At 43.4% G+C, this 25,510-nt stretch overlaps 1 protein-coding gene and 1 pseudogene across 2 annotated transcripts in view; one reads left to right on the forward strand and one right to left on the reverse strand.

The window, feature by feature from the left end:
- Positions 1-25,510, reverse strand: part of LOC134328691 (NACHT, LRR and PYD domains-containing protein 3-like) — a 1,194,473-nt pseudogene that overhangs the window by 1,036,282 nt on the left and 132,681 nt on the right.
- appa (amyloid beta (A4) precursor protein a) overlaps positions 4,991-25,510 on the forward strand; it is a 39,935-nt gene continuing 19,415 nt past the window's right edge. For both annotated transcript variants that reach the window (XM_063010701.1, XM_063010702.1), the window contains exons 1-4: positions 4,991-5,138; positions 23,685-23,852; positions 24,450-24,579; positions 25,159-25,271. In XM_063010701.1, the coding sequence (XP_062866771.1) occupies positions 5,079-5,138; positions 23,685-23,852; positions 24,450-24,579; positions 25,159-25,271 (471 nt within the window). In that variant the 5' untranslated portion in view covers positions 4,991-5,078. The remainder of the gene's footprint in view (positions 5,139-23,684; positions 23,853-24,449; positions 24,580-25,158; positions 25,272-25,510) is intronic.

Consider the following 25,510-nt stretch of genomic DNA (forward strand, 5'->3'; position numbering starts at 1 on the left):
CCACCATTATTATCCAGCACTGCCTTAACCCTCCTGGGCATGGAATTCACCAGAGCTGCACAGGTTGCTACTGGAATCCTCTTCCACTCCTCCATGATGACATCACGGAGCTGGTGGATGTTAGACACCTTGAACTCCTCCACCTTCCACTTGAGGATGCGCCACAGGTGCTCAATTGGGTTTAGTCCATCACCTTTACCTTCAGCTTCCTCAGCGAGGCAGTTGTCATCTTGGAGGTTGTGTTTGGGGTCGTTATCCTGTTGGAAAACTGCCATGAGGCCCAGTTTTCGAAGGGAGGGGATCATGCTCTGTTTCAGAATGTCACAGTACATGTTGGAATTCATGTTTCCCTCAATGAACTGCAGCTCCCCAGTGCCAGCAACACTCATGCAGCCCAAGACCATGATGCTACCACCACCATGCTCGACTGTAGGCAAGATACAGTTGTCTCGGTACTTCTCACCAGGGCGCCGCCACACATGCTGGACACCATCTGAGCCAAACAAGTTTATCTTGGTCTCGTCAGACCACAGGGCATTCCAGTAATCCATGTTCTTGGACTGCTTGTCTTCAGCAAACTGTTTGCGGGCTTTCTTGTGCGTCAGCTTCCTTCTGGGATGACGACCATGCAGACCGAGTCGATGCAGTGTGAGGCGTATGGTCTGAGCACTGACAGGCTGACCTCCCACGTCTTCAACCTCTGCAGCAATGCTGGCAGCACTCATGTGTTTATTTTTTAAAGCCAACCTCTGGATATGACGCCGAACACGTGGACTCGACTTCTTTGGTCGACCCTGGCGAAGCCTGTTCCGAGTGGAACCTGTCCTGGAAAACCGCTGTATGACCTTGGCCACCATGCTGTAGCTCAGTTTCAGGGTGTTAGCAATCTCCTTATAGCCCAGGCCATCTTTGTGGAGAGCAACAATTCTATTTCTCACATCCTCAGAGAGTTCTTTGCCATGAGGTGCCATGTTGAATATCCAGTGGCCAGTGTGAGAGAATTGTACCCAAAACACCAAATTTAACAGCCCTGCTCCCCATTTACACCTGGGACCTTGACACATGACACCAGGGAGGGACAACGACACATTTGGGCACAATTTGGACATGTTCACTGTGGGGTGTACTCACTTATGTTGCCAGCTAGTTAGACATTAATGGCTGTGTGTTGAGTTATTTTCAGAAGACAGTAAATCTACACTGCTATACAAGTTGTACACTGACTACTCTAAGTTATATCCAAGTTTCATGTCTATAGTGTTGTCCCATGAAAAGATATAATGAAATATTTGCAGAAATGTGAGGGGTGTACTCACTTTTGTGATTCACTGTATATATACAGTATATATATATATTAGGGCTGTCGAAGTTAACGCGATAATAACGCATTAACGCGACCTCAATTTAACGCGATTAAAAAAATTAGTGCCATTAACGCAAATTCTAGTTCATGTTGACACTTGACTGGTAGAACAAACGTTTTAATGTCGGACTTGCCACCGTTTTTCATTTGCGGTTTGTTAACATAATGTAACCGATCGTGGTAGTGATGCACTTGCATAATAAAGAAATAAATACACGCTATATTCACAAGTTGTCGGGAGCAGAACACTTTATTACACTTAATTAACTTCTTCTTCTGTACCGAATACCGGAAAGCTGAGTCGAGCACGTTAGTTCATGAACTATGGAAGCCCCAAAGGGTCAAAACACACTCACTTCGTGTAGAAACGTCCATCAAACCATCGTCACGATACAACCACAGAAAAGTCTGTTACAATAACTACGCCTTATCCCACCTAAAGCACCGCTGATCTACAATGTTTGCTGATGGACAAATTCTAACCTACAATCTGACATTTACTGCCTAGTATGTGAGTGAATAAACTCCCTTACAGTTTTCTCTTGTCCCAGCAGTTTTTAACATAAGTACATTTAGCATAAAATGTGTTCACCATTTTAATTGTAACATTTCACTTAAAAATCCTTGTTTTCTATAACATTTACACAGATTTTTTTTAATGCGATTAATCGCGATTAACTATATGAAATTCTGAGATTAATCGCGATTAAAAATTTTAATCGTTTGACAGCCCTAATATATATATATATATAATATATATTGTTCACTTTTATAATTATTATTCTTATATGCAATTATATGTTATTTTCTATATATAGTATTTATATAGCTGTCATTTTGGTTCACTTTTGTAATTGGTCTTATTTATAATATTCTGATGATTATTATTATACTACTTGCTGCAATTATCTTAATAAAATACTTTCTGCTGCACAATCTGTAGTTAATCTGTAGCATAAATCTACTATTTTATCTATGAGGATGTGAAAGGAAAAGAAAACGGTAAATAAATGGTATCGTAGTGTTTCGGGGGCGATTCCGGCCCAGTTATGGGAGAGTCGGCGGAGATCTGGCATCCGGATTTGGGCCGGTGTATTTGGCCCGATTCTGGGCAGTCATTCAAAAAGAGTCAGAGCCGACACGGGCTGCCGGCACTGAACCAGGTGCGGAAGGCTCGGCTGGCAGGAGCTGCGCCGGAAGTGGGCCACAATTACAAGGCTAGCTGGGTTTAGACATGCTTTAGTGTACAGTTAGCCTGACTGCTAATTGATAGCCTGACTGCTATTAATTTTATGACCTATGAGCTTTACTTTACTTCATTTTAAGGTACACCCTGTTTTTAAAGTATATATTATCATAAATATAATATATGGCCAAAAATAAAAAGACACCTTTGCTAACTAGTGGAATCAGTCACTTTAGCCACACTTCAGCATACAATTAGCCTGATTGCTATTGATTTATGGAGGCTAATGAGGTTTATAAAACGTACTTCCTTAAATGTCACTATTTTAAGGTACAACCTGTTTTTTTTTAAGTATATATTATCATAAATATAATATATGGCCAAAAATAAAAAGACACCCTTGCTAACTAGTGGATTCTGTCACTTTAGCCACGCTTTAGCATACTATTAGCCTGATTGCTATTGATTTATGGAGACTAATGAGGTTTATACTTCCTTAAATGTCACTATTTTAAGGTACACCCTGTTTTTTCAAGTATATATAATCATAAATATAATATATGGCCAAAAATAAAAAGACACCCTTGCTAACTAGTGGATTCTGTCACTTTAGCCACACTTTAGCATACAGTTAGCCTGACTGCTATTGATTTCAAGACCTATGAGCTTTACTTTATTTTAAGGTACACCCTGTTTTTTAAGTGTACATTATCATAAATGTGCTATATGGCCAAAAGTAAAAAGACACCTTTGGGATTCTGTCACTTTAGCCACAGTTTAGCATACAGTTAGCCTGGCTGCTATTGGAGGTTTACAAAACTTACTTCCTTAAATGTCTCTGTTTAACAGTACACCCTGTTTTTAAAGTATATATTATCATAAATATAATATATGGCCAAAAATAAAAAGACACCTTTGCTAACTAGTGGATTCTGTCACTTTTGTCATGCTTTAGAATACAATTAGCCTGACTGCTACTGATTTCATAGAGGCTAATGACTTGTCAAGTGGGAGATATGACTATTCATCATCACCATTATCTTGTCTGATTGCCCGTGCAGGTCACTCACTCGTACAACTTGCCAAACGTTTCTGACTGACCTTACTAAGCCCTGTTAGGATTTACTTGGGCTCTACCTATGCCCACATTGCCCAAAGTCATTCCACAATTGGCCCCATTCCTGAATGTTTGTGTTGGAACAGCGTGCAGCGTGTGCGAACAAATGCAGAACCCATGTGGGTTTTGTATTGGATTTTCTTAGCCCATGGTGACCATAGTAAGCAATCTCCAACCCAGGACCTAGTCATCTCTCTTGATGACTCCCAGATCAGACCATCTGATAAGGTAAGAAACCTTGGTGTCGTCCTGGATAACCAGCTGACCTTCTCTCCTCACGTAGCCCATTTGACAAGATGGTGCCGGTTCCTCCTCTGCAACATCAGGAAGATTCGACCATTTCTCTCCATGGAAGCCACCCAGATCCTGGTCCAGCCACTTGTGATCTCACGGTTGGACGACTGCAACTCCCTCCTGGCAGGAGCTCCAATGTCCACTACTAAACCCTTGCAGCTCTTTCAAAATGCGGCTGCTCGCCTGGTTCTTAACCAACCTAAACACTGCCACATCATCACCCCACTGCTGCGTTCTCTTCACTGGCTTCCTGTAACACTGATGCTCGCCTACAAAGCCAAAAATGGACCAGCCCCATGGACCGTGGTCTAATCAAACCCCGCTCTGTACCGCGCAACCTCCGAGCCACCTCGACTTGATCCTCCACCCAGGACTCAAGGAAGACGAGCATCAGCATCAAGGCTCTACTCTGTTCTGGCACCCAAGTGGTGGAACGAACTTCCTCTGTCTGTCCGAACATCCGAGTCTCTTGCTATCTTTAAAAAACGATTAAAAACCTTCATCACCTTTTTACTAAGCACTTGTACTTCCTTACTAACACACTTTTCCATTTCTTAAAAAAACAAACAAACAAAAAAAACAGGTTTTAGCAGATTTGTGTTCTTGGACTGTTGTCTACTTAATCTAGAGAAATGAAATGTTTACTATGGAAGCACTACTGTAAGTCGCTCTGGATGAGAGCGTCTGCCAGATGCCGTAAATGTAAATGTAAATGGCTAATGGGAATATCTTTGCTGGTTAAGAACCCTTTGGCTCAGCACAGTGGGGAAAGCTTGGGTGGCAACTCTTAAATCCACGGTTCTGTGCTATCGACCCAACTGGCCCCATTCTGAGGTGATGTTGGCACCATTGTCGCCACCCAACAATAACGAGTCATTCATTTCAAGCACCGATGGCTAAGAAGCGCGTGCACACGTGCACACGTGCACGAGGACGAGCCCGGGCACGGCGCACGCGCACGCGCACTCCAGTCCCAGCTCGGTAGATCACGTGACTCTGTGTGTCTCCGGCTACACAATCGCATTAGGAACCGACGCGGACGGACCGGCCGATCGTACCGGATCAATTCGCATCATTTCTCTTTGATTATCACGCTCGTCGGCAGGATCGGTGGGAGGATGTGGGGTCGCGGGGTTTTCTTGATCTTTATTCTGGCCAGATCGGTGCTGGGGGCCGAGGTAAGGAAGCATTAAGTGCATTTTTAATATAAAATATGGGTGCGCCACGACGCGCAGTATTAATAACCAAATAATAATGAATACAGCGTGGGTTATAAGCGCGCACACTGCGTTGTTGGGAGTCGATTGAACTGGGGTTTGACTGTGTATCGCAGTTTAGATACTGGGATTACTGGAATGATCACGAACTGTGCCAAAACACCAGTGGCTATTACCTATTTTACTATGTATTTAAATGCGCATATTTATTTAGTGGAAATGCTACAATTCTGTGATGAAGAATGAATGTAATGAAATAAATGCTGATAAAATATAATCTTAATATAATATACTAAACAAAACATGTTGTCTTTTTTTAATGTATATGTTTATAGCCTATTTTCTTTCAGAGGAGAAAATACGCCGCACAATTTGCGCATTTTTTGTGCCAGCGGTTTGGATAGTGGTTACGCAGTACGCAGACCCGGTTGTGTACATTCAGTCTTCATATTTTATTTTATTTTGATTAAATCTGGACACTTTTAATCATCTTATTTGAATGGCATTACATTGCTGAGCTTGTTGGAGTTTATTTCTCTAAGGTTTCGCACAAAGCACCCAACCAGGCGACTCCAAAACGGGTGTCATTATTAATCACGGTATTATTTATGAACACGTTTGTGTTTAATATGCCGGTTGAAACAGGATAGGTCTCGTTTAGTACGAATTTATACTCGGATTTGAAGTACAAGTCGTTTTTAAGTGCATTGCGTAGTCGTCCAGGTTACATTTAGAGCTGCTGTTTGAAAACGGGTGTGTTTTCAAACCAATGTTTTGTTTGTTTTTTAAGGCTGGGGAATTACAGTTTATATGAGCAGTAATGGAATTCGACCACAAATATTAACTTCTACGTTTTTCAGTTCTATTTCTGTTGAATTAAAACATGTAATTTTGCGTTAACATGTTCTCTACGTGGTGAATAGGTGGATTTAAACAGACGGAAGCAAAGATGGCGGCGCTTAGCAACTGCACCTACTGTTCCATAGACTGAATGACAACAACAGACATCCCAAGTTGCAAAAGCTCATTTCAGGGAGGTACCCGCGGACCGCGACCCCGACCCCCCAAGCCCCAAAAAAACAAACAAACAAAAAAAGCTAAAAAAACTTCTCGCACACACACCAAAGGATTATGGGTGATAACTGGGCTATTAAGCTAACTGTTCGCGTCACAAACACATTCATGTGTACTACATAGTGCACTAGATAGTGTGCAAGATGATAGATTTATGTTACCTACATAGTGCACTAGATTGTATATTAGAAAAGAATTTATGTTCCCTACTTAGTGCACTAGATAGTGTACTAGATAATAGACTTATGTTTCTTACATAATGCTTTAGGTAGAGTATTAGTTAACGGATTTATGTTCCCTACATGGTGCACTAGATAGTGTATTAGATAACGCATTCATGTTCCCTACATAGTGCACTAGAAAGTATAACTAGATGATGATTTGTGTTCCTTACATAGTGCACTAGATAGTGTATTACATAATTAATTATGTTCCCTACACAGTGCGCTAGATTGTATATCAGATAACGGATTTATGTTCCCTACATAGTGCACTAAACAGTATATTAGACAATTGATTTATGTTCCCTACATAGTGCACTAGATTGTATATTAGAAAAGAATTTATGTTCCCTACTTAGTGCACTAGATAGTGTACTAGATAATAGACTTATGTTTCTTACATAATGCTTTAGGTAGAGTATTAGATAACGGATTTATGTTCCCTACATAGTGCACTAGAAAGTATAACTAGATGATGATTTGTCTTCCTTACATAGTGCACTAGATAGTATTTTAGATATGAATGTATGTTCCCTACGTAGTGCATTAGATAGTGAATTAGACAACAGTGCACTAGATTGTATATCAGATAACGCATTCATGTTCACTACATAGTGCACTAGAAAGTATAACTAGATGATGATTTGTGTTCCTTACATAGTGCACTAGATAGTGTATCAGATAACGGATTTATGTTCCCTACATAGTGCACTAGATTGTGTATCAGATAACGGATTTATGTTCCCTACATAGTGCACTAGATTGTGTATCAGATAACGGATTTATGCTCCCTACATAGTGCACTAGATTGTATATCAGATAACGCATTCATGTTCACTACATAGTGCACTAGAAAGTATAACTAGATGATGATTTGTCTTCCTTACACAGTGCACTAGATAGTGTATTACATAATTAATTATGTTCCCTACATAATGCACTAGATTGTGTATCAGATAACGCATTCATGTTCACTACATAGTGCACTAGATAGTGTGCAAGATGATAGATTTATGTTCCCTACATAGTGCACTAGATTGTATATTAGAAAAGAATTTATGTTCCCTACTTAGTGCACTAGATAGTGTACTAGATAATAGACTTATGTTTCTTACATAATGCTTTAGGTAGAGTATTAGTTAACGGATTTATGTTCCCTACATGGTGCACTAGATAGTGTATTAGATAACGCATTCATGTTCCCTACATAGTGCACTAGAAAGTATAACTAGATGATGATTTGTGTTCCTTACATAGTGCACTAGATAGTGTATTACATAAGTAATTATGTTCCCTACATAGTGCACTAGATTGTATATCAGATCACGGATTTATGTTCCCTACATAGTGCACTAGATTGTGTATCAGATCACGGATTTATGTTCCCTACATAGTGCACTAGATTGTGTATCAGATCACGGATTTATGTTCCCTACATAGTGCACTAGATTGTATATCAGATCACGGATTTATGTTCCCTACATAGTGCACTAGATTGTGTATTACATAATTATGTTCCCTACATAGTGCACTAGATTGTATATCAGATCACGGATTTATGTTCCCTACATAGTGCACTAGATTGTGTATCAGATCACGGATTTATGTTCCCTACATAGTGCACTAGATTGTATATCAGATCACGGATTTATGTTCCCTACATAGTGCACTAGATTGTATATCAGATAACGGATTTATGTTCCCTACATAGTGCACTAGATTGTATATCAGATCACGGATTTATGTTCCCTACATAGTGCACTAGATTGTATATCAGATCACGGATTTATGTTCCCTACATAGTGCACTAGATAGTGTATTAGATAACGCATTCATGTTCACTACATAGTGCACTAGAAAGTATAACTAGATGATGATTTGTGTTCCTTACATAGTGCACTAGATAGTGTATTACATCATTAATTATGTTCCCTACATAATGCACTAGATTGTATATCAGATCATGGATTTATGTTCCCTACATAGTGCACTAGATTGTATATCAGATAACGGATTTATGTTCCCTACATAGTGCACTAGATTATATATCAGATAACGGATTTATGTTCCCTACATAGTGCACTAGATTGTATATCAGATCATGGATTTATGTTCCCTACATAGTGCACTAGATTGTATATCAGATCACGGATTTATGTTCCCTACATAGTGCACTAGATTGTATATCAGATAACGGATTTATGTTCCCTACATAGTGCACTAGATTGTATATCAGATCACGGATTTATGTTCCCTACACAGTGCACTAGATTGTATATCAGATCACGGATTTATGTTCCCTACATAGTGCACTAGATTGTATATCAGATCACGGATTTATGTTCCCTACATAGTGCACTAGATTGTATATCAGATCACGGATTTATGTTCCCTACACAGTGCACTAGATTGTATATCAGATCACGGATTTATGTTCCCTACATAGTGCACTAGATTGTATATCAGATCACGGATTTATGTTCCCTACATAGTGCACTAGATTGTATATCAGATCACGGATTTATGTTCCCTACACAGTGCACTAGATTGTATATCAGATCACGGATTTATGTTCCCTACACAGTGCACTAGATTGTATATCAGATCACGGATTTATGTTCCCTACATAGTGCACTAGATTGTATATCAGATAACGGATTTAATACGTGATGGGGAATAAAGTCTTATTTTTCCATTTACTTGTGACCTACATGATTGGAATAGTTCTTTTAGATTAGACCAGACGTGAGCAAAGATACCCGTGCCTAGCTGCTCCACTTACTGTGCCGTTCAGTTCTATGGACTGACTGAATAAGAACAATGGTTCTTATCTGATTAGCTGTAATAATCCTACATCTCAGGAATGGTGAGCGTGGTATTTGTTGTGTAGAATGAATCAGAATCCGAATCGGTGTGTGTCTTTGTTCTCCGAGGCGAAGTCACATTGTCCCTGCTTTACGCTGTGTATTCATTACAGTGGTCAGGACCACCACAGAGCAGGTATTATTCAGGTGGTGGATCATTCTCAGCATTCTAGTGTGTGTTGTGCTGGTATGAGTGGATCAGACACAGCAGCGCTGCTGGAGGTTTTAAATACCGTGTCCACTCACTGTCCACTCCTACCTAGTCGGTCCACCTTGTAGATGTAAAGTCGGAGACGATCGCTCATCTCATCTATTGCTGCTGTTTGAGTCGGTCATCTTCCAGATCTTCATCAGTGGTGATCAGAGCACTTGATCGTAAGGTGCTGTGAGATCAACGACGTTTAATATAGTACTGAACCTATATGGACGATGGGAGTCCATGTCTCGTCTTGCTTTTCATTGTTTGTATTTTGACTTCTTCACCCGACGTTCAGGCCGGCAGCGATTCTAAGTGACGGAGCGACAGACAGTGATGGACTGTTCATGGACGAGCAATTTCCATCTAGCATTGGGTGGGAAGGAATCTGATTTGGGATTGTTTGTCATCAATTGTTTTTTATACAGCAGTTAGTTCCGACCTCACGATCTGATTGGTTGAGAAGCGCTCTAAACTTTTCACACCACAACCGTGTCACTCCGCTGACGCGTTGCCAGTAACGACGAGCTTCATGCACACAAACGCGCACGCGGGCGACACCGACTTTTTATCTGATATACAATCTAGTGCACTATGTAGGGAACATAAATCAGCTGTCTGATATATTGTCTAGTGCACTATGTAGTGAACGTAAATGCGTTATCTGATATACAATCTAGTGCACTGTGTAGGGAACATGAATGCGTTATCTGATACACAATCTAGTGCACTATGTAGTGAACATGAATGCGTTATCTGATACACAATCTAGTGCACTATGTAGTGAACATGAATGCGTTATCTGATACACAATCTAGTGCACTATGTAGTGAACATGAATGCGTTATCTGATACACAATCTAGTGCACTATGTAGGGAACATGAATGCGTTATCTGATACACAATCTAGTGCACTATGTAGTGAACATAAATCCGTTATCTGATATACAATCTAGCGCACTATGTAGTGAACATGAATGCGTTATCTGATACACAATCTAGTGCACTATGTAGGGAACATTAATGTGTGATCTGATATACAATCTAGTGCACTATGTAGTGAACATGAATGCGTTATCTGATATACAATCTAGTGCACTATGTAGGGAACATTAATGTGTGATCTGATACACAATCTAGTGCACTGTGTAGGGAACATAAATCCGTTATCTGATATACAATCTAGCGCACTATGAAGGGAACATTAATGTGTGATCTGATATACAATCTAGTGCACTATGTAGTGAACATGAATGCGTTATCTGATACACAATCTAGTGCACTATGAAGGGAACATTAATGTGTGATCTGATATACAATCTAGTGCACTATGTAGTGAACATGAATGCGTTATCTGATACACAATCTAGTGCACTATGTAGGGAACATTAATGTGTGATCTGATACACAATCTAGTGCACTATGTAGTGAACATGAATGCGTTATCTGATACACAATCTAGTGCACTATGTAGGGAACATTAATGTGTGATCTGATACACAATCTAGCGCACTATGTAGGGAACATTAATGTGTGATCTGATACACAATCTAGCGCACTGTGTAGGGAACATAAGTCAATTGTCTAATATACTATCTAGTGCACTATGTAGTGAACATGAATGCGTTATCTGATACACAATCTAGTGCACTATGTAGGGAACATGAATGCGTTATCTGATATACAATCTAGCGCACTATGTAGGGAACATGAATGCGTTATCTGATATACAATCTAGCGCACTATGTAGGGAACATGAATGCGTTATCTGATACACAATCTAGTGCACTGTGTAGGGAACATAAGTCAATTGTCTAATATATTGTCTAGTGCACTATGTAGTGAACATGAATGCGTTATCTGATACACAATCTAGTGCACTATGTAGGGAACATTAATGTGTGATCTGATGCACAATCTAGTGCACTGTGTAGGGAACATTAATGTGTTTGTAACGTGAACAGTTAGCTTAATAGCCCAGTTAAAAGCTCCTAAAAGTTCTGTTATCACCCATAATCCTTTGGTGTGTGCGAGAGGTTTTTTATTTCTTTTTTTTTTCCTTCGGAGGTTCTTGTCTTTTTCTTCTTCTTGTTCTTACCTCCATGAAATGAGTTTTTGCAACTTGGGATGTGTGCTTTGTAGTGTTAAACTTTATATTGGTTGTGGAACTACTTTTTGGCGGAAGTTATTGTTAATATTAAAGCATATTTAATATGAAATTCAGGGCTTCTTCGATTTATTTTCTTTCTTTATTTTGTAAAAACTGTTGTCTAAAAGCAATAGAACACTCGAGGTCGTGTGTTATCGCGAATAATATCACGGCTGTAATGATCTACGCTACTCGCCTTCGGCTCGTGCCTGCGACCGAATCACAGCCGTGATGTTATTTGCGATAACACACGACCTCAAGTGTTCTATTGCTTAACTAAACGCTCTAGAGACCAAAAAATCTCTGCTCAGCATTACCGCAATATGATTTATTTTGTTTTGCTTCTTCTTCACCCAAGGAGGATGGAGGTCCCTGCTGAGTCTGGTTCCTCTCAAGGTTTCTTCTGCCCTCGGTTTGCTCAACAAACAAAGCGCTATACAAATACACTTGATTTGACTTGTAGTGAAGTTTAAATTCTTGAAATCCCCTTCATTGTTCCTCCACAACATCTAAATTTGGATATTTGTATTTGTACTATCATTAGTCTGATGTTAAACGTCTACCCTTGACATTCCTCGGCTTTCTCCCGCCAGCTCTGCCTTCCTTTCTCGTGTTTTCTTTTCGGCTCCCACCGCCACGCACTGCCGTCCGTCCCTTTTTTATTCCCAGCCGCAGCTTTTAAAAGGTCACGTTACCTACAGTGGAATGAAAAGCATTCAGAGCCGGTCACTGTAGAGGGAAAAAAAAAAGGCGCGGCGTTGAATAGGCGGCTTTGTTTGGTTTTCACATGGTTTGTCAGCAGGTGAGGGATGTTGTGTCTGGCGAGATGAACGGCGCAGTGATGACAATGGCCATCTGGCCGGGATTCATCTCGTCTGTATGGGGCCATTGACCATCATTCTTTTATTAGATGTTAAAGTTTTTAGTGGACATGTTTGTGAAATAATTCTACCACAAGAAAAATAGCAATTACAAAGGATCTTCAAAAAGTTTCCGCACTTTTATAATTTGGGTATAAGCAGTGAGGGTGGGAGGAGGAGTAATCGCTCGTGTCTGCAGATACTTTTGCCCCAAAATAGAAGGGGTGTCCCAATACTTTTGGCCCAAATAGGAAAAGGTGTGAATACTTTTGCCCCAAATTAGAAGGGGTGTCCCAAAAATTCTGCCCCAGAATAGAATTGGTGTCTCAATACTTTTTCCCCAAATTAGAAGGGGTGTCCCAAAAATTGTGCCCCAGAATAGAATTGGTGTCTCAATACTTTTGCCCCAAATTAGAATGGGTGACCTAATACTTTTGGCCCAAATTGGAAAAGGTGTCAACACTTCTGTCCTAAATTAGAAGGGATGTCCCAAAAATTCTGCCCCAAAATAGAAGGGGTGTCCCAAAAATTCTGCACCAAAATAGAAGGGGTGTCCCAAAAATTCTGCCCCAAATTAGAATGGGTGTCCCAATACTTTTGGCCCAAATTGGAAAAGGTGTCAATACTTTTGCCCCAAATTAGAATGGGTGTCCCAACACTTCTGTCCTAAATTAGAAGGGATGTCCCAAAATTTCTGCCCCAAAATAGAATTGGTGTCTCAACACTTTTGCCCTAAAATAGAAGGGGTGTCCCAATACTTTTGCCCCAAATAGGAAAAGGTGTCAATACTTTTGCCCCAAATTAGAAGGGGTGTCCCAAAAATTCGGCCCCAAATTAGAATTGGTGTCAACACTTTTGCCCCAAAATAGAAGGGGTGTCCCAATACTTTTGGCCCAAATTAGAAGGGGTGTCCCAAAAATTCTTAGACGCTTATAATCCGGATTTAGCTCCGTCTGATTTGCACCTTTTTGGACGCTCAAAGAAGCCACCCAGGTCCGTGTGAGCATACAGGTGCAGCTTCATTTTAGACGCCTTAAGGATGATCTGGGAGCCTCCCGCTGGGCGCTCGATGCGGAGACGATAAGATCCAGTCAACCTGCTGCCTTGGCAACGGATTCGGAGTGCAATCATCTGCTCGGATTTATTGTAGAAGATGTATCTCAGTGTGAGGAGGGGCCGGGGGAGGCTGGGGGGGGGGCAGATGATCTATGACCTTCACAGTCAGCCATGAGCTGGAAGTGCAATTAGTGCAGAGCTCAGATGCCCCCAAGGGCCTCGTCCCAAGTGGAAGCCACAGATGGAGTAACCTTGGTACCGTGACCTGACTACAGGTAGCAGCTTGGCCGGGTGGGTGGGGGTGGGGGGGGTTAGTGTTCTTTACTACCAGTATAAATACACCACGTAGCATTTTGGGTAGTAAGTGTTCTTCATCGCTTCCAGTCTTGGGTGGGTGTCTTGTATGAGCGATCTCCTCCAAAGACACCCAGTGCCAGGCGGTGCCCAGTTCACAGTTCTCCATTCGAAGGAGGTGGCCGGCTAATCCAAGTCTTCGTTGGCTAACGATGCCATGTAGCTCATCCGCGTTCCTCCTTCGAAGGAGCTCTACGTTGGTAATGTGGTCGTAATAACGGATCCTTGGATTCGACGTTGGCGTCTTTGTTGGAAGACGTCCCAACGCCTTCCAAGTAAGGGGTGTCCCAATATTTTTGCCCCCGATTAGAAGGGGTGTCCCAATACTTTGGTCTTAAGTTAGAAGCGGTGTCTCACTACTTTTACCCCAAAATTAGAATGGGTGTCCCAACACTTTTGCCCTAAATTAGAATGGCTGTGTTTCAATACTTTTACCCCAAATTAGAATGGGTGTTCCAACACTTTTGCCCTAAATTAGAATGGCTGTCTTCCAATACTTTTGCTCAAAATTAGAATGGGTGTCCCAACACTTTTGCCCTAAATTAGAATGGCTGTGTTTCAATACTTTTACCCCAAATTAGAATGGGTGTCCCAACACTTTTGCCCTAAATTAGAATGGCTGTGTTTCAATACTTTTACCCCAAATTAGAATGGGTGTCCCAACACTTTTGCCCTAAATTAGAATGGCTGTGTTTCAATACTTTTACCCCAAATTAGAATGGGTGTCCCAACACTTTTGCCTCAAATTAGAATGGCTGTGTTTCAATACTTTTACCCCAACTTATAATGTGTTTCAATACTTTTGCCCCAAATTTAAAGGGTGTCCTAATACTTTTGCCCGAATATATAATGTCTCAATACTTTTGCCTCAAATTAGAAAGGGTGTCCTAATACTTTTGCCTCAAATTATAAAGGGTGTTGCAATACTTTTGCCCGAATTTATAATATGTGTTTCAATACTTTTGCCCTAAATTAGAATGGGTGTCCCAATACTTTTGCCCCAGATTCAAATGGGTGTCCCAATACATTTGCCCTAAATTAGAAGGGCCGTGTTCCAATACTTTAGCTCAAAATAAGAAGGGCTGTGTTTCAATACTTTTGCCCTGAATTAAAAGGGGTGTCCCAATGCTTTTGCCCCAAATTATAAAGGGTGTCCCAATACTTTTGCCTCAAATCAGAAAGGGTGTTGCAATACTTTTGCCCCAATTTATAATATGTGTTTCAATACATTTGCCCTAAATTAGAAGGGCTGTGTTTCAATACTTTTGCCCCGAATTAAAAGGGGTGTCCCAATACTTTTCCCCAATTAACAATATGTGTGTCCCAATACTTTTGCCCTAAATTACAATGGGTGTCCCATAAATCCAGACGTATTCCCGACAACGACAGCAGGTTTACATTGAAGACCGCTGCTCCTCTGCATCGCCTGGTTGTTATAGCAGGTCGCCCCATAGCGCCCGTCGCTATAATTACACCCCCCTGAGGGAGAGCTGACGGAACCGTTGTGCCACCTGACGTTCCCGCCGCCGTTCTTATTCCGGTTATTCTGGGAACACTTTTACTTTGATAGGGGGCCAGTGATAGCTCAGTGGTTAAGGTACTGGACTAGTAAACAGAAGGTTGCCGGTTCAAGCCCCACTACCACCAACCAAGTTGCCACTGTTGGGTCCCTGAGCAAGGCCCTTAACCCTCAGTTGCTCATTGTGTAAGTCGCTTTGGATAAAAGCGTCTGCTAAATGCTGAAAGTGCTCAGATAGGTGATCGTGTGTGTGTAAGCATGTATTTTATTGGGACGTGAATACTTTTGCAGAGATAGGTGATCGTGTGTGTGTAAGCATGTATTTAATGGGGACGTGAATACTTCTGCAGAGATAGGTGATCGTGTGTGTGTAAGCATGTAGTTGGTAGGGAGAAATACTTTTATTTAAATAGGTCACTGTGTGTGCAAGCATGTATTTGGTAGCGATGTAAAGTCAGCTACGTCAGAATATTTATGGACAGTCGTCCCTGACGTAGCCAGGCGTCGCCCTGTCCTTATCAGTATAGCACTAATGGCGACTCGAATCTCTCGGCACTTTTGATATTTAGCATTTATTTTGAAGACAAACTCGACGTCTGTACGAGCGTCGAGAGACGTGCTACCGAGGCTAAACTATTTCTGGTTCTCCTTCCTGTTTTGGTGCCCAGGGAAGGAAGCTTCCTCTGTTTGTTCGGTCGCCGGCGACGTACAGACGAGAGCCGGCGGCCGTTTGCCGTTTCTGCGCCCAGCGCCGGTCTGTGTGTGGTCCGTGTTGGGAAGGGCCGGGCGGAGTATGTAAACTAACAGAACGTAATCAGATCCTGTGCCTAGAGCGGGTACGCACGAGGTGGGGTGGAAAAAAAAAAAACGGTTTAAAGAGCTTTTCTGTGAAGCACTGGCGTCCCAAAATATCGCAAGAATAAGTAAAAACGACCTGTTTGTTGAACAAAAGGAACTGGAGGGGTGTGATTGCAGCTTAGCAGTTGTGGAGTGTGTGTGTGTGTTGGGGGGGGGGTGGGGGGTGGAGGTTAAATAGTTTTGGTGAGATGTCAACGTGTGTGAGTTTGTGGGGTGTGAATACTTTTCCTCAGATAGGTGATTGTGTGTGTGTAATCATGTATTTAATGAGGATGTGAATACTTCTGCAGAGATAGGTGATCGTGTGTGTGTAAGCATGTATTTCATTGGGATTTGAATACTTCTGCAGAGATAGGTGATCGTGTGTGTGTAATCATGTATTTAATGAGGATGTGAATACTTCTGCAGAGATAGGTGATCGTGTGTGCGTAAGCATGTATTTCATTGGGACGTCAATACTTCTGCAGAGATAGGTGATCGTGTGTGTGTGTAAGCAAGCATGTATTTAATTGGGACGTCAATACTTCTGCAGAGATAGGTGATCGTGTGTGCGTAAGCATGTATTTCATTGGGATGTGAATACTTCTGCAGAGATGGGTGATCGTGTGTGCGTAAGCATGTATTTCATTGGGACGTCAATACTTCTGCAGAGATAGGTGATCGTGTGTGTGTGTAAGCAAGCATGTATTTAATTGGGACGTCAATACTTCTGCAGAGATAGGTGATCGTGTGTGCGTAAGCATGTATTTCATTGGGATGTGAATACTTCTGCAGAGATGGGTGATCGTGTGTGTGTAAGCATGTATTTAATTGAACATTTTCACCCAAAATAAATGGGTTCCGAAATGGGAACCTGGTTCCCAGCTGGAACCAAAGAACGAGGAGGAACCAAAAAGTCTTCTCATCACCAATAGTTGATCTATTTTTGCTTTTTGGATAGAAATCTGTGACCCTTAGGGGGATACAACTCATCTCCATATTTAGTCATATCCAATTCCTGGTTTGCAATCAGAGGTTAAAAGCCGAACGCTCTCAATCCAGACAAAATAAAAAGAGTCGCCCCTCAGTTCACCTCTTTATGTGTCGACTTCTGTTTCACCGTGCTGACCCCCGGGCTCTTCTGGGAATTGGACGCGTTAAAGCGCCCATAGATCACAGGGAAGGTCAAGAAATGAAGCGGCAGGTCCGTTCTGGGGGGTGTCCTCTATTTTTGGCCACCTTTCTTTATATAGTGTGTGTGTGTGTGTGTGTTAGTGCAAATGACCACCACTAGTACAGAAAAGAACCATCTCCAAACACAGGGGGGTGGGGGGGTGGTTCCCAGTTGACAATGGATGGATTGTTTAGCTCCACTGTGGCAACCGAGTGGGGGTGGATGTTTCACCAGGCGCATTGTGTCACAGCACACGTTACACACCGTCACTGTGTGTGTGTGTGTGTGTGTGTGTGTGTGTTGGCAGGTGGGGCGTACAGGAAAGAGATTCATCGCCCTCTCTAATCGTACCCGAACACACCCAGCCCAGGGATCCGATCCCGACTTCCTAGAGCGGCGGATATTACACACACACACACACACACACGCGCGCTTATCAGGACCGCATATTTGCACTGTGATTACGTCCGCTATCTGTCTCTCAAGGCTTAGCTTGCTCATTCTGGGATAAGACTTTGTGTCCCACTGTGTCTGTGGGAATTTGTGCCCATTCGGTCAGAATACTATGGCATTTGTGAATACTTGGCAAGGAACTGATGCCAAAGCTGTTCTGTTCATGGCTCTATAGAGCTCGGTTTATGCACAGGGGCAGGCCGTGTTGGAACTGGAAGCGGCCTTCCCTAAGCTATTGGTGCAAAGTTGGACGCATGTAGTGACCGATGTATTAAACTTGTTACCTACCATAGTGGCCGAAATGTGAATTCAGTAATTATGCTTCTGCTCAGATAGCTTAGACATGAAAACTTTTGCTTAGATAAATGATCGTGTGTGCGCGAGCATGTATTTGGTGGGGAGGGGGCGTGAAAGCGTTTGCTTAGATTGGTGATCGTGTGTGCGCGAGCATGTACTTGGGGACGTAAAAACGTTTGCTTAGATAGGTGATTGTGTGTGCGCGAGCATGTATTTGGTGGGGACGTGAAAACTTTTGCTCAGATAGGTGATCGTGTGTGCGCGAGCATGTACTTGGGGACGTAAAAACGTTTGCTTAGATAGGTGATTGTGTGTGCGCGAGCATGTACTTGGGGACGTAAAAACGTTTGCTTAGATAGGTGATTGTGTGTGCGCGAGCATGTACTTGGGGACGTTAAAACGTTTGCTTAGATTGGTGATCGTGTGTGCGCGAGCATGTATTTGGTGGGGACGTGAAAACTTTTGCTCAGATAGGTGATTGTGTGTGCGCGAGCATGTATTCGGTGGGGACGTGAAAACTTTTGCTCAGATAGGTGATTGTGTGTGCGCGAGCATGTATTTGGTGGGGACGTGAAAGCGTTTGCTTAGATTGGTGATCGTGTGTGCGCGAGCATGTATCTGGTGGGAAATAAACCTGCACTTTACCTTTACTTCTTTATTGCGCATTCACATGAGAAGCGCTGTCCCAATACTTTTGACCGAGACGTAGCCAGTCGTGTCTGTCTAGACGCCCGGCCGGCTGATACCAGAGCCGAGATTCAAACCGGATCTCATTGAGAGTGGGCTGTTTGAGATCTGTTTGGATCTAGTAGGTCCAACACAACACAACAGCGAGCGTCTCTCGGGCTACTAACCAGGGTGCTTACGCGGCGTTGAAGACTCCACCCCTAGGGGGCGCCCAGCCGACCGGTCGCAGAGCCGAGATTCGAACTTGAAGAGATGCGTATATGATTCCTTAAGATTCGTTCACTCAGAGCGACTCCGAATCCCTTCCTGTACAGCCCTGATGACACGAGTCCTCGCGACCCCTCTGGGAGGGAATTGAACACACGGCCTTAAACATGCTAATGTGATACGACGTGTGACCGCAGCAGATGGTGGAAATCCGTCCTGGCCGGAGATGAAGTCTTCCCTTCCCCCACGGTGGCTAGAGGCAGTGGACGTTACTGACCACTGGTGAACAGCTTTGTTCTTGGGGCGTAGCTGCTCATTTCCAGAAGAGTTGGGGCGTTTTGTTAATCGATTGGTTAATTCTTTCCGATCTTTACTTGATAAAAGTAGAACCTGATGCCTGCAACACTCCAACACTCCAATATTCCAAAAAGAGCAATGATGGGTCAAGGCTCACCACTGTGTTCCAGACTTTCAAGGGTCTGTCTGGAAGGTGCGTGACCGTGTAATCATTTATTACTACTGTACCTTTTAACCGGGACGTTTTCGGACTCGTTAACGATTACCGAGCTTAAACTTACTGACCCGAGAGGTTCACCGTGGCCTTAAAGGGAATGAACGAGCAGACTTGGCAGCAAAGCAGATGGCAGCAATGCCCGGCATCCTGTCTCAGACCGGTTATAAAAGCATACCCCACAGGAGCTCGTCAACAAACTCTATGACACAGGTGTCAAACTCACGGCCCCGTAATTAAATACTGTTGTTACCGTTACTATAGCAATTAGTAACTTTACACACAATTTTAACTCGTTACTTTACGTTTGGTTAAATCTCATATTGTACCAGATGTAACACTTGACTATAGCTGTGTGCTTTTACTGTATTAAGTTCTTTATTGTTTTTATTGTTTGTATTTTTACTTCATTTTGATGCACACAGTGTATCACACAGCTGGGGAGCAAATAAACCGACTGTATTCTGAAGAGAGCTGTCTGTATGTCTGTCTGTCTGTCTAGCTGAGAAAGGGGGATAAACTATTAGTGAGGGCAGAATGATTGTCTTAAAAATACACTGTAAAATCCTAAACAAACGGCATCTTTCAAAATGCAGGCTGATTTTGTGACCTGCGAAGTGACACATCCCGCCAGTAGATGATGTTACACATATTTACACATGATCCTAAAATGTACAAGAAGATAAGTAAGAAAATTAAGCATAAGGAGGAAATTTAATGAAAGTGAAAACAAGTTTGTGCTTCAGGAAGAGAAACCGGTGCGTCTCTTGTGTTATGAGGCCGTGTCTGTGGTAAAGTAGGACGATATAAATGCAGAATTCAGCCTCCAAGAAAAACAGCAATGTGACTGCAATCACAGCAGGATACGTTACAATCGGCCCTTCGAGGGCCACCATAATGCTGATGTGGCCCTCGGTGAAAATGAGTTTGACACCCCTGCTCTAGGACATCCAGCTGACCATGAAAGGGATACAGCTCGATACCCCAAAAACGATGGTAACTAAGTATCTATGCAAGATGCCGCAGACGACACACAAATGTCACCAATTCCTACCTGCCTAAAGGACACCAGGCTCCCAATCGCCCCCCCTTGGTGGATCGAGAACTTGTGGATTCTACCATACAGACAAGTACAAGGAACTCTTCGTCTCAGTACCCCCCAAAAACTGTGGACTTGGGACTCTACACCCTCATAGTCTCTCAAACACTCGAACACACAAGTAAAGAAAGCAAATCGACCCCCTACTTTGATCTAAGAATCAAACAAACCCAAGAGATTCGTTTCTCGATCCGGCCGTCCGGAAAAAAATAAAAACGTACCCAAACTACACCACCAAATTCCAAATCTCTCAGATGCTCGGAAACCGAAGTGTACTTGACCTTGGACTCGAGGTTATTCTGAGGTATTTATTAAACAGTCCCGTCATTGTTTACCCTAACAAAGACTCTTTATAACGAACCAGGTCAGTTCGGGAACAGGCTTGGTCCTCTCCCCACATAGCAGACTGGTTGCCAGATCTGTCTGCTGCAGGCACTGCCAGCTGACCGTAGCAGAGCTGAGATGCCAACTCATAGAGCTCAGAATCCCAGCGCTAAGTTGAGTTTACGTCAACAAATCATTTAGTTGCTTCTTGTATTTGGATATAAAATAAGGTGGTGGTAGCTAAGCGGTTAAGGTACTGGACTGTCATTGGCCAGCGTTGGGCAAACATACCCAGCAGCGGAAGACTATTCGGCCACGTTAAATTGGGACCCTGGTAGCCTAGTGGGTAAAGCTTTGGGCAATCAATCGTAATCGCAAGGTTGCTGGTTGAAGCCCCACCACTGCCAACTTGCCATTGTTGCCAAGCTTAACCCTCAGTTGCTCAAATTGTGGTTTTTTTTTTTTTTTTTTTTTTTTTTTTTTTTTTTTTTTTTTATAAATCTAATTTGCATCGTGCTTCCTCTCTGTCTATGCCGAACCCCGCCCTGACCGAAGAGATCGAAGCTAACCCACATCCCCTCCGAAACATGAGAAGCAGCCGCCTGCATTTTTTCACCTACACATTGACGAGTGTGGCGCCACCTAGCGTTGCGTGCAGAGAGACACACCCTGAGAGCACTCCTTCCTCATCTCTTGTGCAGGCGCCTCTAATCAGCCGGCAGAGGTCGTAACTGCACCATTCTGACAGAGAGAAATCCACTTCCGGCCCCTTGTCCCGCCCCCCAACCGAACAACCGGCCAATCGTTGTTCATGTAGCCACTCAGCCTCGAGCCGGTAAGGCAGAGCTGGATTCGATACCATGTATCTGGAATCCAGCTCTGGTTGCAGCGCGTGTTTTTACCGCTGCGCCACCTGAGCGGTCTCAAATTGTTTTAACTGTAATAATAAGTTCAATTATTATAGCGCCTTCTACGTACCCTAGGACGCTTGCGTGTATAATTTATTACTCTGAGTGTTAGCACTATGCTAATATGCTAAAAGCTGCCACGACAAATTTTATAGACGATGATGTCTCTACTTGGCTATCTTAGTGTGGAGAAGCGCTAACTGTTGTACCCTGTGGTACATGCTTGTTCAGACTTAATTCGGTTTACGCTAGTGTGTCCAAGACGTCAAGAAGTTCATCTCTGGTTTCTTGTTTAGCCGTATTAGCACGGAAAAAAACCCCAGAATGGCTAATCAGTAATGAAATTAGATTCTGAGAACTTCACTTCACTATAGGGCTAGTTTCTTCCAGCAAAGTTCTAGGTGTCAGCACACGGCAGGGTAGAATAAGCTCGAAGCTAGTTAGATCGAAGTTATCTGATAGCTTTAGCGTACCATAGCGCCTGTAGTGTTGTGTCTGAGACGGTGTTTCAGAAGATAACGTTTATCTGCAAGACCTTGAGAAGGACGTCTTCGCTGGGTCTGTCTCAAACCAAGCTCGCTGCCTAAGTAGGGAGGATTCTAATAAGACATGGAACTCATATGGCGCTACTTAGGCCGTTCAACCCGCTAGCACGCCAGCTAACGTCTCCCTCCGTGTACCGAGTAGTTTACATGTTATTTAAACTACTTAACGTGAACAACCCGTCGTCCTTTTGGCAGCAAATTTTGTCCTCGGAAATGAGGGGACTCAAAACATCGCCTTCCTGTAATCCACCCGCCCGTCTGACCCGTCTTCCTCACGTCTACCACCCTCCCTTTGTTTTATTGTTGTTTTCCTCTTCAACACAATAGTGTCTTTGAGGACCAGTCTTCCTTCCCTCACAAAGACCTTTACGGCTTGAGGTAGGATTGGACGATTCTAGTCCTCGCTCAGAGTCCTCGCTCCCGTTCCCGTATTTTGGGGTCGCCACGGCGGATCTGGTCCACGTACGACCTTTCTATTTACCCGGGCATCTGAACTTGACTCCCACACCCTCGCCCATCTTATGTACACTTCCGGATGCCCGATTAAAGAAGAACATTTTGACCTTCTGTTGGCGTGTGTGATTACCGTCAAGTAAGACCTAAGGGAATGTTGACGCTCGGCCGACCCGTGCCAGGTTTCCTCATCACCGGAGGAGATAAATTCTGCGCCGAGTGATCCAGGGCGCTGTCGACGACTCATTATTTGCTCCCGGCATCGGCATGTGTGGTTATGCAACAGGATGTAGGGTGTGCTCGCAGTGTTCCGTCTGAGCTGCTGGAATAACATCCAGATCTTCCTAACCCGACTATAGTTGACGTCAAGGTTTACGGGTTATTGACAAACGTTCCCGCTGCCTGAACTAGGCATAACAAAACTATCTCGTTTATTAAGGTCTTTTAAGTTCATTTGAAGTGATGATGTCACGATATCACCCACTGATATATGAAATTGTGGTATTGAATGATGATGAATTTATTGTTTTCTGGCACAGATTTGACTTTTCCTTGTTCCTGGAACCCCCAGTTGCTATCACATTAAATTATTAAATTATATTTATTTTCAACTCCCTCAATTAGCACATGAAATGATCATCGGTTGGACAAACCGATGCGTTCCAAGTAAACATCGTCGATCTGTGGCTAACCCGGTCGAAACCGCCTCTCGTCTCCAGGTGCCGTCGGACGAGGAGCCCGGCCTGCTGGCCGAGCCTCAGGTGGCCATGTTCTGCGGGAAGCTCAACATGCACGTCGACGTCCAGAGCGGCAAATGGGAGCCGGACCCCTCGGGCACCAGGAGCTGCGAGAGCACCAAGGAGGGCATTCTTCAGTACTGTCAGGAGGTAAGAGATCAAAGGCGCGGAGCAAACAAGACGAATGAAAGGACGCGGACGAGGGTGGAGATCAAAGGGCCCGAGGGTAGGAAGATTTGAAAGGATGTAACGGGAGGGCGAGGCTGCGGTTTGCAGGCCTGGTTTTGGCTGGCGCACCCTGTTCACCTCAGTGGGCGTAAACTTTGGGTCTAATCAGACTCTTACTGACTTACTTAGTAAGAATAACAACGTTTGTTTTTTATGTCTATTAAGTCCGGTCACGTTAAACTGGAGAGATTTAGTCATATCCAATTACCCGATCGTATTCCACTTCCTCTCCTGCTGCAGACCTCCACTCCTAATCGAGAAGGGCCATGAATAACACGCCCTTCCGACAAGTGTACAGTAGGTGACCGCGTCTTTTCACATCAAGGTCCGTATCGTACAAGGAGAGTCACGCACCGATCTCCATTATCCCCCGTCTCGTTGTGCAGTCTCGTTATGCACCGATCAGCCAGCAGAGGTCGTAATTACAGCAGCTGAGGAATCGTCGAGTTTGAAATGTCAGCGCCGTCAGGGATTTTATTATCAAGGTCATCATTATTAAGAGGCTTGCTGTTCCAACAGGTCTACCCGGATCTGCAGATCACCAACGTGGTGGAGGCCAACCAGCCCGTCAGCATCCAGAACTGGTGCAAGAAGGGTCGCAAGCAGTGCCGCAGTCACGTGCACATCGTGGTGCCCTACCGCTGCCTGGGTATGTTTGTGCGCTCCTGTTTTTCCACGTAGAACCTACGCTACAAGACTTGAAAGTATGTCTCTGTATGGGGATTTGTGCCCATTTAGTCAAAAGAGCGTGGCATTTGTGTGGCTGGGCACTGATGTTGGTCAGTTGGGCTGAGGTCAGGAGATCATAGGGTCATGCAGGAACAGGAAAGGGCCTTCCCTAAACATTTGCGGCAAAGCTGGAAGCATATGAATACGAATACACGTGAATTCAGAAATTAGATTCTGTGTCCTAGTACTTTTGTCCATATGATGATGCCTGGAGCCCATACAGGGGCTGCTTAGCAGCACTGGGATTTAAACCCACAACCTTCCAATCGACAGCCCAAAGCTCCACCCACTGAAGCTGACAGTTGTGTATACATTCACATTTTCTGCATCAATTGCATACTGAGGGTTGAGCAATTGAGGGTTGAAGTCCTTGCCCAAGGGTCCAACAGTGGCAACCTGGCAGTGGTGGGGCTTGAACCAGCAACCTTTGGATTACTAGTTCAGTACCTTAACCGCTGGATAAATGTAACATGCGTTTGTTATGCGTCTCCTCGTACAGTTGGGGAGTTCGTGAGCGACGCCTTGCTGGTTCCCGACAAGTGTAAGTTCCTGCACCAGGAGCGGATGGACGTCTGCGAGAGCCACCTGCACTGGCACACGGTGGCCAAAGAGGTCAGTGAGATTCTACACAAACTCTCCTAGATATGAACTTTATATCCTTCCATTCTGTATCATTGGCAATCGGTCAACCTTCTTCTGTCGCTGGTGGACAGGAGTTAGCACGGGCACTTTAACTGGCACAAATAGTCTTTCTCAGACGTCTCTGCAGCTACTAATGTTGCTGTAGGTCTCCAAGCAGCCTCCCGGACCAGATTTCTTCTCATCTTTTCATCAATTTTGAAGGGACATCC

This window comes from Trichomycterus rosablanca, chromosome 15 (assembly GCF_030014385.1).
Source record: "Trichomycterus rosablanca isolate fTriRos1 chromosome 15, fTriRos1.hap1, whole genome shotgun sequence".
In the NCBI taxonomy this organism is placed as follows: domain Eukaryota; kingdom Metazoa; phylum Chordata; class Actinopteri; order Siluriformes; family Trichomycteridae; genus Trichomycterus; species Trichomycterus rosablanca.